This window comes from Corapipo altera, unplaced genomic scaffold (genome assembly GCF_003945725.1).
Source record: "Corapipo altera isolate COAL_440 unplaced genomic scaffold, ASM394572v1 175, whole genome shotgun sequence".
Lineage (NCBI taxonomy): Eukaryota > Metazoa > Chordata > Aves > Passeriformes > Pipridae > Corapipo > Corapipo altera.
Genome location: NW_020884942.1, coordinates 2,192,705 through 2,206,570, shown reverse-complemented (window position 1 = coordinate 2,206,570; position 13,866 = coordinate 2,192,705). Strand labels below are relative to the sequence as shown.

Sequence of the window (13,866 nt, the reverse complement as noted above, 5' to 3'; positions counted from 1 at the left end):
GCCCGGCCCGGCCCAGCCCAGCCCAGCCCAGCCCGGCCCAGCCCAGCCCAGCCCGGCCCGGCGGGCACGGAGCGGAGCCGCCGCTGTGCCCCAGCCCAGCCCCGCGGACAAGCGGCCGCCGCCCCGGCGGGCCCGGGGCCCAGGGGCTGTGCGCGGGGCTGTGCCCCGGGGGACAGGAGAGGGGCACCGGGCACTGCCCTTCGAGTCCCGGGCGGGGCTGGAGCGGAGCCGCAGCCCCGGGAGTGCCGAGCACCGGCTCGGAAAGCACGGACAGCTCCCGGGGAAAGGGCCTGCGCGCAGCTGGTGCACAGCCAGGGAGCTCCAAAAATAGAAAACTTGCTCAGTTTAAAGGAGGAGGACGCGGGTTGCGTTTGAACACTCGTCTGAGCTTTGTGAGCTCCACCTGAAGTTTGGGAATAAAGTCTCAGTGAGGTGCCTGTGGGCACCGCTTGTCCTCGGGACTCAGCTCCACGGCCAGGTCTCTGTGGCTAAACCCTTTCCATCTCCACAGGTTGCAGGATCGTGTCCACTCTTAATTCTGCTGCATTATTCAGAACTGCTCTAATGATTACAAGCTGTAGGTAGAAACACTTAATTTGTTTTCAAGTTTGTTTTTCCTACCAGCCAAATGGGTTTGAGAACAAGAAGGAAACTCAAAAAGACTTGGATATTCTCCGTTATATTCTGTGCAGAAAATTGCTGTTCCAGGGAGCAGGAAGAAATAGTCCCACCCCTTTGCTGCATTTACTCTTAACTTGAGTTCAGTTTAGAGCACTACCACTTTTAGATTTCAGTCACCAAGGCTCTTTTATTGAGGTTGGTGATAAACTGATCTATCTTTGGTTAAATCCCATTTTTCGTTTTGGTGGCACTGAGCTAGTTTAACTCAGATGCATCTGATCTTGTCAGGGTAACTTCCAGCTCTGCAAATACACTTTGAAACATCATGTGGGTGGACTGCGAATACTGTATAGGACTTCAAGTGAGCCTTTGTGCTTAAAAAGGACTGGAGAAGAATACCTAATTGTTTTGCACCTCCTACTTTAAGTGCTGACAAATCGTTCTATGTGATTCCTTGCTCACTATCCAGAGCTGAAGTTTTGAGCACTTAAATTCTGTGTTGGGAAAAGGTAGTTGTTGCATCTGAGGTTACATGCAAGGTGCTGTACAGCTGCTGAAGCCTCCTTTGCTGTTGTAGCCCGAGATATCTCTGAGACATTCTCTGTGTGAGCCTTTGTGAGACTCTGTAATCGTATACTGGGGTGGTGGGAGAGGAAACTCAGGTCCTTTGTACCCTGTTGTTACTTTGGAAGATAAATTGCCCTCTGTTTCTAAAGCTCACTCCCTGTACAAGTGACAAGAGCCTGCTTAGACCCCAGAGCAGGAGAGAGTGACCACGATTAAAGCAGGACAGGATGTCAGTGGGCTGTCAGCTAAATGTTTGTTTTCCCGGTGAGCTGGTTCAAAAGCCAGGAGTAAGAGGTTTATCCTGGAGTCTAAAGTTTACCTGCAGGTGGTTCCCACCATCACACCCGAGCCTGTGCTGGATGTGGCACTCCATAAATGTGAAATCCTGATGGCTATAGTCCTGTGTGCTACAGTGTTGCCCAGTACTCTGAAGAGGACACAGCCCCAAGTAATACCCAGTAAATGGCATATTATGCATCTCTTGGAAAATAACTGGATGCTTACTAACTTTACATTTTACTAGAATATTACAAAACTGTCTTCTTTTTCTCCCTCCTCCTCAGCTTTAAACACACTCCTTTATCTGGGAGGAGCTCTCCTGTCTATCAAATCTACTATGCCTCCTTCCACCCCCCACCCCCCTTTATGCTGCTACAAGTAGAGTGTTATCTGGTAGGTTCCAGTATCTGTCTCTAACACTGGCTTACAGGCCCTGCAGATAATTTCTGAAAAGCAGCCTTCTCAAGGGAGACTTAAAATGCTTCTGTTCCTTTCTAGTTCAATTGCACCCAGATAGTTGAGTTTTTATTAATCCATTTTAAAACAATAATCAGAACGCCATTAGGCTATAAAATAAAAACTCATTTTCCAATATATCCTATGCTTGATCTCTTTTTTTCAGCATGCTCATAAACCAGAGTGTGGTGGCTGAGTGCTTAATGTCACGCGTGATAACCTGAATTTAACGCAGAGTCCTTGCCATCCCATTTCAGGCTTCATTTGAAAGCTGAGGAGAAATGAGAATCTTTATGGGCTTAACTTTTACTTGTTTTAATTCTTCTTGGAGGGAGCTAGAGATGATTTGAAAGAAATACAAGTCATGAAAACAGCTTTCTCCTTCCTGTTTGAGATAAAACTGTGTCAGCTTTTGTTTTGGCTGGACTTTGAGGCAGTGAATGCAAAACACAGAAGAGGAAGTACAGAAAAAGAGAGGTAGGGTAGAAGTGACGGTGCTTAGTAACTTGAGAATGCAGGAAGTACACGTATGCGGAGAGAACAGCTTTCAAAGGAACTGGTGGTGAGTCAGGAAGCAGTCACTCCAGTCTGTCTCTTCCCCATTTTCTAAGAGCAGTAGCTCCAAGTGCGTTTTCCAGTTAAAGTGGTCTCTGGCAGTCCATTGGATCCCTACACTCACGCGTTTCCAAAGCCCTCGGATACCGGTTGTGCCTTGCCGAGTCTCTTCAGCTGAGATCCACCGTGTCTCTCTGCAGGGTGAGCTGGGTACACGCAGCTAAAATAGATGATACTGAGATGCCTCTTTCTAATGTATTATTGTGAAATACTGAAAACTGCTTTTCTCCCCCTCACCTTCCTCTTCTGCCCTCTAGATTAAGCAACAATGGCATTTGTGAAGAGCGGATGGCTGCTCCGGCAAAGTAAGTCACAGGTCTTTCTCCTCCTTTTCTCCCCACTGTGACTTCTTCAGATAACATCAGAGCTTAGTATTTCCCAGGTTTTCTTAAAACAAACCTCCAGCTCTGTGGGGCTTTTTTGTTCCTGGGTTGGGGGTTTTTTTTCCTAGTTCTGGGACACGTCACAAAATGACCTGTCATGACAGCATTCCCATGTGACCTTTGGGTACACAACTGGGAAACAGGATATACCATATCTGAGATGTCTGACTGGCATTCAGCTTCAGATGCTGCTCTGTATAAGTGGAGACTTGGAAACTTTCCCTGACACCCTGACTTAATGTCTTCAATTAGTCATGCTCTCTGCTTGTTCCTGCAGCAAGTTGGAACTCAAGGGTCAGGTTTTGCACTTAAAATAAACCCAGTTTTCCTTTGAATCCTAAGTAAAATATGGAAACCAATCCTAGAATGTTCCCAAGTGAGGATGTTGTAGTAGAGGATTTTGCTTGGCACCTTGGAATGTCTGGGACAACTGTGAAGGATTTCTTGGTTTATTTTCTATTAACTTTAGGACACAAATACTTCCCAATGTGTGCCCTCAAAAGTGACTGTCTGATTTTTAAGGTACTATTTTACGTCGCTGGAAGAAGAACTGGTTTGATCTGTGGTCTGACGGCCGTTTGATATTCTACGATGATCAAAATCGCCATGATCTAGAAGATAAGATCCACATGCGAATCCACTGCATCAACCTCAGAGTGGGGAATGAATGTCGAGGTAATAATGAAACCTTCAGGATTTGTGTATCCAGAGGTTCTTTACACCTTCAGTGCCTGCTCAGCACACCATTTGCAGCAGAAGTAAACATGTCCAAGAAGTGCGAGACTTCATTGTTCTTGAATCCCCCCACACCCCTAAAAAACCCCAACCCCACCAACTCCTAAATTCCTTTACAGACACCCGGGGCATGGTTTCACCATGTGATAGGTTAGGTTAGGGTTTGGTGCTTCCTCTTAGACCTCAGTGAGGACAGTGTACGGTGCATGCAGATGAGAATGGCATGTTCTCAGCAGTGATTATGTAGTGCCATTATAGAGTGTTCCTGGCGTAACCATAGCGCTGCCTGGAGTGGGAGGCAGGACTAGAAATGGGAAACCTCAGCAGAGATTTTTTCTAAGTTCACTTTTAGCATTTGTTAGTGCTCCACTTGATACTGACACAAGGGAAGGACATAAGTGCTGGAGAGTACTTTTAGCTAAGTATGGATGGGTTCTGCTGTAAGACACTTGCATTTCTTAGGAAAGGCGTTCAGCGCTGTTTACTTTCAGGACACTGTAAAGAACAAGAACAGGTTGTTTCCTTCTGTACCTTGTTCTGATGCCATGGAAGGCAGCTACAACTGGCCCTAATTTATTTTGTTGTTGCTTAAACTGACTGCCTTCTTGTAAATGAGATCATGAAATTCTGGTTATAGATACTTCATAACTCCTCTCTTTTTCTGACTCAGATTTCCAGCCTCCAGAGGGGAAGCAGAGAGACTGTTTACTGCAGATTGTTTGCCGTGATGGGAAGACAGTCAACCTCTGTGCAGAGAGTGCAGATGACTGCCTGTAAGTCTGCCAGAGAATAATGTTTCTGCTGCCTTTCTCTCCTTTATCTCTCTTTATCTCTCTCTCCTTAATAGTTTTCCTTCCTTCAAACTTTGAGACATGTTTTAAGAAGGTTTTCAAGCAAGTAAAAGCACACTTTCAATGACAAAAAACCCCATCACTCTCCTTTAAGAAGTTGCCTAGCTCATGCAGACTAACTGCAAGTTAAGTCACTGAAAACACTGAAGAATGAGGAGGAGCAGAAGGATCTGATTAATACAATTAATATGCAAGACTTGTGCCATTCTTCAAGTAGTATATGACTCTGCATAGCTCGAGGACATCCCAGTCAGTAGCAAAAGGAAGAATACTCCATTTTTTTGAACTCTCAGCTGAGCTTGACTGTGTGGAGTTAGATAACGTCTATCACCAGTGTTTGCCAGGTTTGTGAGGTGCACTGAGCCTGCTCCCAGGGCTGTGGCATGGGAGGATCTGTGTAAGGGGTATGGACCTCCTGTTCATCTGCAATAACAGCATCAAGACCCACACTCTAGTCGGCACAGAGGAGCTGTTCAGGCGGGGGATACAACTTCCCTGGTGCATCTCTTCCTATTCTTGTCCTAAGCACGACTGCACATTTCCTCCCTGTTGTGTTGCAGTGAGGACTTTCAAAACTGCATCCATTCCTTCTCCTGTTCCTCCTCATTCTTAGCTCTGCAAAGAAAGTAATTATTTCTCAGTCTTGGTGTAACACTCGTGCATTCATTTTAGTGTATCATCAGGCTTTGACACATGCTGTGTCTTAACCTCTGCAGTCCTTCTGCTTGCTAACCTTGTTTGTTTCATAGGCCTAAAAGAAAAAGGTGGCATTAATTTTTATCACTGTTCCACTGACCCATGGGGTTTTTTTTGCAGGGCATGGAAAATTGCTCTCCAGGATGCCAGAACAAACACTGTGAGTGTCCTACCTAGACTATATATGATAGAGGTGCAGTGTATCAGTGTAATGTGTGGTCCAGCAGTTTACATGTTTTCATCCTTTTCTGCTAGAGAAAAACAGGGTCATGGGCATGATGGTAAAGCTTGTAGGTGGGGAGCAGAATGATCCTCTGGATCACAAGAACGTGTCATCCTTGCAGCTAAGTCCAGGCATGGTGGAAATGAGTGATTTCAGGGAATGATTTCTCTGGAAGTGAATATTTGTGAAGCTGTTCTGTAAGAAAAGTTGACTGTAGGCAACAAGTAAGCCTTCCACAACCAGTAAAAATGCACTTTCCACTCCTAGTGTTTGTTGCCTCCCAGGTGGGTGCAGTCCTAAGGGAAGCTTAGTGCACAGCAGCTGCTTGTTAATGTGCATCCATCACACCCTGGGATGCTTCTTGGCAGAGACTAGGGGAGGAGCAAGAGATGCTTGGAGGGGAGCGCAGCCGTGCTGAGGAGGATATATTATTTCTGCATTGGCATGTTAGCTGTGGAGAGGATCAGGAAACATAAAATCCTTTCTGTGAGTCTTATAGAGAACTGTATATTTGGACAACCACATCCATCTGTTTGTGGGTATTGCTAACTTGTTTTTCCTCTAGACCACCTTCCAGAGTACGCTGCAGTGGCTGGACTGAACCGACCCGAGGTGTTTGTGTTTCAGGGGAAATGCTGGGTTTTGTGGAAACCTATCTCGGGTTTTGATGGGTCACATTAACATTGCCACTGTACTGAGGCATCTGTCAGATGATATAACTCAGATTTGTGGATACCCAAAGCAAACACTTGTCGTGGCAAAACTCCCCTGGACACAATTGCCTCTGACTGCAGCCGTGCTACACCTCCTGTGGCCTTAGATGAGAAGTGAAGGATTTGTCCTCATGCAGAGGACACAACACTCGTGGAGTGTCTGCTCTAGTTCTAGGGGCTTTATCTCACCTGTGTGTGAGACAGTGACTTCTGGTTTCAGCTGCTGTTTCCATGCCTCTGATGCAGCTGTCAGATGGCTCAGGACTTGGCAGTGCCAAGGCAGGCCCCTGCTACTCAAAGTAGGGCAGGTAGCTCTCTGCACAAGCACTATCATAAATTAGCACTTTTTAAAAGCCATTAAAGGTCTCCAACAAGGACTTTGACTAACCAGGTAACTGGGTTTGAGTCCATCTGTAGGTGTCTGACACAGCTTTCAAAAATTCCAGGCATCCAGCAGTGCCTCCTGACTTAACTGGAATAGCAGGATGACCTTAGCTTTGAGAACTGTGTCATTTAGAGATGTTTGCAGGCTTGTGCATTTGCCTGTACAGAGCTCCCTGTGGCAGGACACCTTTACTCATAAGATGTGAGCTGATTCCTCAGGTGACGGAAACACCACTTCAAAGAGTATTTTAACGTGTGTTTCAAGCAGTCCTTAGAATCTCCACCATAAGTTTGACCTGAGATATAACCACAGTATGCTCTCAAATGCCTTTCATTAGTCCAGGAGACAATAGAACATTGGCTATTGAGTTATTGAAGCATTCACTTGTGAATTAAAAAAGGAAGCTGCATTTTGTCTTGAGAAAGGGCACTAAGAGCATCACTGTAGTTTCAGATATTAGGGGCAAGAATACTAAGGGTACTGTAAGAACCTTAATTATCTTTGAGAGCTCCTTGCCTCAGGTGCCACTTTTGGCTGCTGCATTTTTTGCTTTTATCTGCTCTTGCAGAACTTGGTGATACCACTCTAGGGTGCCAGGATGCAGCCAGCTTAGTTGGGAAGACTTATTTATCTGAAAATAGAGGATGAACAAGGGGGCAATTTCTAAATCTGAGCTTATGAAATGATGGAAGGAGCCAGTGTGCTTGCATGTACACATATGCTTGTGTGTGTACACACAGAGGGAGAAATTTTATGGCTCCTTCCTGTGGTTGATCAGGCATTTGTATTCTCCCAGGTCTGCTCTCCAGGTACTTTCTTTTTGCAGCCTTTTTAAGGTACTCACTGCTTTCTTAACATGCAGCATGGCTAAAGGTTACTTCTGCTTTGGGGTCTTCAAGTTTAATCCTTGCACTACTGCAGCTGCCAGTCTGTAGGAAAAGGTGATAACTGCTGTCTTTCCATGGTGTTTAGGGCTACATGGGATCTGATGTGATGTATGACGAGACAGCCATTTCCTCGGCCCCTCCTCCCTACACAGCTTATGCCACACCATCACCTGAGGTAAGAGTTGCAGTCAGGAGCATTAAAATGAGTGAGGCAGCAGAAACAGCCTCCTTCAAGCACTCAGACTGTACCCACAAAGTGTTGAGTTGTATTGTCATATCCAGCTTTAAAGCTTGTACAACAGCAGAGTAAGGCACTAACTGTCTATTGTCACTTCTGTGAGATGGAATTCCTCTGAAAGGGACGAGGCAGATTTGTTTGGGAGGTGTATAAAGCCATGGCTGCTCAGTGAACTTGGAAAATAAAGCTTCTTAGAGACAGGGCAGAATTTATTTGGCTAATCTTGAAAGATATTAGCCATGCAGCCTCTAACATAAAGAAGGTGTGACTACACTTTCACATCGTGTAAGCACTGAAAAGATATCAGATCAGGAGTTTTAAAAATAGGATTTAATGACTGGAGCTGTCACTTTTAACATAGAAGGATTTTGTTGTATCCAAGATGTCATGGCAACAAAATAACTCCAGTTCCTGGATACACAGTTCTTTTGCAGTGAAGGAGCAGCCCTGGGGCAGAATCAATTGGGGATTTTTGGATGTTCTGGTTGATGTGCAGTAATATGTGCAGGGATAGTTTGGAGTAGTATTGCTTTTTGCACTACAGGTGCTCTGCTCCAGCCCCTTGCTGTTAGTTGTTAAGAACTGGATGTGGTGCTGGAAGCCTCCTCTCTGGGCCTCCCCTTTTGGAGAACAAAATTGCTTCCATAACATACGGCTACAGAGTATTTATCCTAAACCTGACATTAACTTGCAGTGTGCTAGAGGAAGGTTGGTTGGGGTTTCTTGGGGTCAACTTCTGTCTTCCTGGCACTTCCAAGCTCTCCAGAGCCATTGTTGGCATGAGGGCAGAGAGGAGAAAGTGGTAAGGCTGCTATGGCTCTGCCTGATGATTCAGGCCCTGCCTCTGCCATTCCCTGTCCAGGAAGAGTGGAGAATGAATGCTGCTTAGGAGCACTTATTTTTTTCAAGCACCTGTTCTGAATCCTTTCCAGGGAGTAGACAGGCTATATACAGACTGGATATTTTAGTGACCCTCTAACTACATTAGAAGGAAGGCAAGGTGAACAATATGCTTAACTGGCTACACAGCAAAGAACACTTGTGTAATGGGCATGTTTAATCTCCCCAGGTTTATGGCTATGGCTACGATCAGTACAACGGTGCATATCCCCCCGTGGGGCCTCAGCTCTTCTACACCTCCAATGGACAAGCCTATGCTGTTCCCTATCAGTATCCATACCAAGGTAATCAGTGTCAGCCACATCCTTCACCTTCCCATAGAACCCATTTGAGTCAGTCTTTCTGGTTTTAGCTCTATTAATCACCATCCTTTACCAGCCACCACTCCTGCACAGCAGAGGGGTACAAAGAAAGAAACCCGAACTTGTAACTGGAACCAAGTTCTCTCACCCTTTCACAACAATCCAAGTGCAGTGAAATTTGGTATTAAGGGATTTAACCTTCCCTCTATGATCAAAGCATAGTTAAATTACTTCATAAACTTTCTGTGAAGTACACAGAACTCTCTAACTAGCGTGTTTTCTAAGGAAAGGTACAAGAGCCAGAACAAGATGTGATTCTGCCATTCAGTACTCCACTGATGGAGCTTTTCATTAATTTGTTGCTCTTATATCTAGCTTCATTATTTAAATGCAAGTTTCAAAAGTAAATCTACTCCCAAAGCAAGATTGTAGCTGGTTCCTTCCCCACGTGCTGGAATTGCTATAAGGCAGCATTTCAGCCTTGTGAAATCTTCTGTTACTCTGTTCAGGTTTTTATATAGCTTTCAAGCCCAGTAACAGAAGGAGGAAAGAGTAAAATTGTAAGGTGTGCTTTTAATTGTAGTTGCCTTAATTTAGGGTTAGTTTTGCATAGGGAGCCCCATTCCTACAGAATTGGGGCTTTAGAATAGCATGGTAATGTAAATGAGGAGATTTAACTTACTAATTGCTTATGATCTGGCTTCGCAGACAAGAAGATCTATTGAGACTTTTTTCCAGTTTTGAGAGAGGTGTTGTTTTCCATTTGACATCTGTCAGGTTATTTCACTTGCCTTTTCCATTTTTTATTACAAGGGAGGTGCATCAGTCTAAAACTTTTAAAGTTTTCTTCATCTAAGTTAGTGAAGTCTGACGACACAGAATATATATGTGCAAACACAGAGGGAGGTGAGTTCTCTTGGTTCTCTGCAGCTGAAAAGCAGCAGCTTGTTGAAAGTCCCAAGAACCATTTTTAATAACTTCCAGCAAGTAAATCAAGGCTCAGAAACCTGTGTAATAATGATGCAGCATCAAGCAGTAACTCTCCTGAACAGTTTGCAAGTCCACTGTGTTAAGGTACTAGTTACAGGCTGGGCATAGCAAGCAAGGCTTGATGTTTTCCTTCACCAGGGTCACTGCAACTAAAATTGGTTTACCCCAGCAACCAACTTAAACCCCTGTACTTTGGGCTCCATTGCTCATTCTCTGAAGTGACATAATTCTTCTCATGAGGTCATGTGTCATTGAGAGTCAGTGAAAACCTTTTCCAGCTGTATTAGTTGGATTTCTTCACAATTTGTTACAAAAAAACATTGTGGGATTTTCAAGAGTATTTAATATTCTTGAAATGTCTGGAAGGGAGAGCAGTACTCTTACGTTTAATTTGCAGGTAGGAGCTAAGTCAGAAAACATGACAGGTGAGGCTTGTACAAGTCTGGTGCAGAACAACAATCAGCTGGTGGTTTGTTGAGTCTTAGGTTATTCCTTACTACTGGGCCAGTTTGAAAAGAAATGTAGCAGCTGTCAGCACACCACAGATCAGTCCAGGATGTGAAGGGTGAATTGAAGCACTAGGCAGTAAATATAGAGTAAATAACTCATACACAGTTTCTGATAAACTGCTGGTTTAAGAGCTGCCAAAGATTTCTTTTTTTTTTGGGGGGGTGGTGAACTACTCTATTTGCTGTAACTTCAAGGCTGAATAAGTTTTTAGACCCATTTCTTTCATTAAATCCACAAAGTGTTTGATAGGATGATATAAGCAATTCATAAGTTCTTTGCAGAACAATGTTCACTTTTACATTTGTGATGAGTTTTCCTCACAGACATTAAGCCCTTACAAGGCTAGAAGTGTTGCTAGGCCCCTGGACTTATTTAATTAATGTGAAGGCTGAATCCAAAGCAGAAATGGATTCTACCTCTCTAGTGTCATCACTGTAGTGTTCAGCTGAAGGAAGAGTGAATTGCAATGCATGGTATTTAGATACACATTTTTTTGCCCTCCTCCTAACAATCTCTTATTTCCTAGGACCTTATGGCCAACCTCCTGCAAACCATGTCATCATTCGAGAGCGTTACCGTGACAGCGATGGAGATCTTGCTCTGGGAATGCTTGCTGGAGCAGCAACTGGAATGGCCCTGGGATCATTGTTCTGGGTCTTCTAGGTTACCCGTTCCTTATCTGTAGTTCCAAAAACCTTTATTGTGTGCAATAATATATTGGCAATGTTGTTTACCGTTAAACTTTAAGAAATGCAATAGTTATTTTTCAGTAGTGACATCTTAATAACTGATTCTTAACTGTCTTAATGAGAGTTTAAAGGCACCGTTTAGTTAAGTGATTGGAGATGGCATGTGCTGCTCTTGAATTCTGATAGTTGGAGTTATAAGGATCAATATGAGCACCAATGTCACATGGTAGCAGTCAACAGTCACCTGCTTTATGAACAGACTGTTACTGTAAATACCAGAGAAAAAAATGGATTTTTTGGGTGGTCTAAGATCTGGTCCAAACAAGAGGTTTACAGGAGCCCTGCATTAGTATATACATACTACTGGCTTCTAAACATTCCCTGGACAAACATACAGCTCAGCAGAAACTCCTTGGCTTTAGGTAGTCTGCCGTGCTTGAGGATGTTTTTGTTTTCAGACTTGCCTGCAGATGGTAGTGTGTTTTCTTAGGTGAAGTCCTGTACCTGCCTCTCACACCATCTAGGTGAGGTTGTCTTTGAGAGCACATAAGCAAACCACTAAGAGGTGGCAGCACTCCTCAGTTCTTTTATTCTCCCAGAAATGTGAATGACCAGTGGCAAGGAAGACCAATGTTTGTTATTCCACTTCCCTCTTTATCCTGAACCACTCTTCTCTGGTCAGATGGAAGCAGCAGATCTTTACTTTGCACGTGTTCTTCCTTGTCTGTAGAGCAGTCTCCTCAGACACCGCACCGGCTGCATTGCTGAGGAAGAGGCCACTGTGCAGTCTCTGCTCCTCACTGCTGTCCCTCTGCAGAGTCTGCAGGAGGAGAACTAATGTGGACAACCCTTGCCCTGTTGGACCAGCTCCTCTGCAGGCAGGCACAGTCAGGAGGGCAGAGACAAGCAGCACAAGTAGTCCTTGCACACAGGCACTTTGATATCAGCTGCCTTGCCAGGGTTAGGATGGGGTGTCTGCCTTGCAGCCGCCAAGGTTTCCTTAACCAGGTTCCTTATTTGCAACTAGTTCTGAGCACAGCTGAGCCTGGATTTGTTCTGTGCACACTTCCCCCTCACATTCAGCAGGTCTCCTCTCCCCTTCATGACTTGTTGTGGAAAACACTCCAAGGAACCTGGGTGGGTTTGTTTGTATGCCTGGTTCCCTCACACAGTGTGCCCCTGCAGGCTGCTGTGCTATGACTGTCAGCTGGAGTGCAGCTGGTTTGTGTGTTACATGGCCTGTTACCCATCCTGTTATAATCCATGCTGAGCTGTGCTTGGCAGGGGAAAGAAAGTTCTGAAGAAATGCACTTGCTTTCTTATTCAGGTGAAAGAGGCAGGGTGCCTAAGTTGAGTTCTTAGAGTAAGAGGACTTATTTTTATACTTGCACTTTTAGCTTTCTGTATTCGTATTGTTTTAATGTTAAGTCTTTCTTATGCTTTCATTCAGAAGTAGGTTAATTTCCTTATGATTCACAGGGTTTCAGGTATGTCAGGAAAGATGAAAATAGATGAGAACTTGCACCCATATAAATTTAGATCAAGTCCCAACCTTTTCCGTTTCATCCTAAAGCCCTCTGGGCTCCATCCTACCAATTTAAGCGACAGAGGGTTGGACAAGGGTTTGGGTAGCAGCCAGGGGAAGCACTAAGCTTTTGTGACTCTTAGGACCAACTAAACCACTTGGAATCATTGGAAGTAAACAGACAGATGTAGTCTTGGCTGCATTATTAAGAGTGGGCCTAATGCAGGGAATGTAAACTGCTTTCAGGAGACTTTGGGTGGAGCTGTACACCAATGTGCATGCATGTCCCTTCACAGTTTAACACAGCTGCACATGTTCTGCCAGTGGGATGTACTGAAAGGACTTGTTGGAGGTGCAAAAGAGGACTAAAGTGGAAGTTTCTTATTGCTAGTCTAAACCAAAAGAAATTGGGGTACAGTACTGAAGGTCTCTTAGAGGCCTGGTACCCTTGAGGTCAGAAAGGGATGGTGACTGGAATGTAAGTGAACAAACATCTACCTTTTCTAATCCTTGAGATAACCTTGAAGTTGATTACAAGTCTATGCTGCTGTTTCGTTTGCGCTTTGCAATATAACGAGTTTTGCAGAATATCTTTACCTCCTCTTCTCCCTCTGTGGTTTTTAACTTGTGAGGAGTGGGGGAGAATAAAACAATTGAACATCATGTGATTTTTTTAAATTTTGTGATGATTGGGAAGGGGTCACACAAAGTGAATCATCTGGGGGGTTTTGGTGTTTTTTTTCCTCAAGAGCTGATGATCACAGCAGGGGAACATGTCTCTCGTGCTTTCAGGAGATAACTCTGTCCAGGTCCCCAGTTTCTTCAATTGAAGTATATAAAATAAAGACTGTTGATTGCAAAACATTCCTGGGTTGAATTCAAAGCAAGAAATTATCTTTTTTAAAGTTCAAATTGAAGTAATTTTCCATTAAAAAAATAACCTTATCCCTTCTAAATGGAAAAACACATTACAAATTGAAGCCAAAGTATCTAGTTCCATCTTGGAAACAAAAGGCTGCTTTTATACAAAAGTCATGAGCTACTTTTCCATCTTGGTAGCATAGGCATTTAGAAGCCAGAAAGCAAATGTACAAAACTGTGCTAGAGCATAAATTCAAGATCACAGTTATCTAAATGCAGGTGCTTGCAGCCTTTCTGATCTCCCTGCAGAAACACAAGTGGCAATGTCCTGGTGCACACAGCCACAACATAGGAATTGCCACCTGAGCTTGTTGAAGCTCAGACTTGCTTCCTGAAGACGTGGCTGTGTCTCCTGTTGCTCAGGAACAGAGTGGAGGTTT

General features: G+C 44.2%; 1 protein-coding gene across 2 annotated transcripts in view; it reads left to right on the top strand.

The window, feature by feature from the left end:
* Window positions 1-13,228, top strand: part of PLEKHB2 (pleckstrin homology domain containing B2) — a 13,805-nt gene extending 577 nt beyond the window's left edge. The window contains exons 1-8 of one of the 2 annotated variants that reach the window (XM_027661949.1): window positions 2,044-2,679; window positions 2,796-2,843; window positions 3,444-3,596; window positions 4,327-4,429; window positions 5,324-5,363; window positions 7,497-7,586; window positions 8,719-8,833; window positions 10,878-13,228. In XM_027661949.1, coding sequence (XP_027517750.1) covers window positions 2,807-2,843; window positions 3,444-3,596; window positions 4,327-4,429; window positions 5,324-5,363; window positions 7,497-7,586; window positions 8,719-8,833; window positions 10,878-11,014 — 675 coding nt within the window. In that variant the 5' untranslated portion in view covers window positions 2,044-2,679; window positions 2,796-2,806 and the 3' untranslated portion in view covers window positions 11,015-13,228. Of the gene's footprint in view, window positions 1-2,043; window positions 2,680-2,795; window positions 2,844-3,443; window positions 3,597-4,326; window positions 4,430-5,323; window positions 5,364-7,496; window positions 7,587-8,718; window positions 8,834-10,877 lie in introns of those variants that run through there. The other variant, XM_027661948.1, reaches the window with a different exon arrangement.
* The last annotated feature ends 638 nt before the right edge of the window (window positions 13,229-13,866 follow it).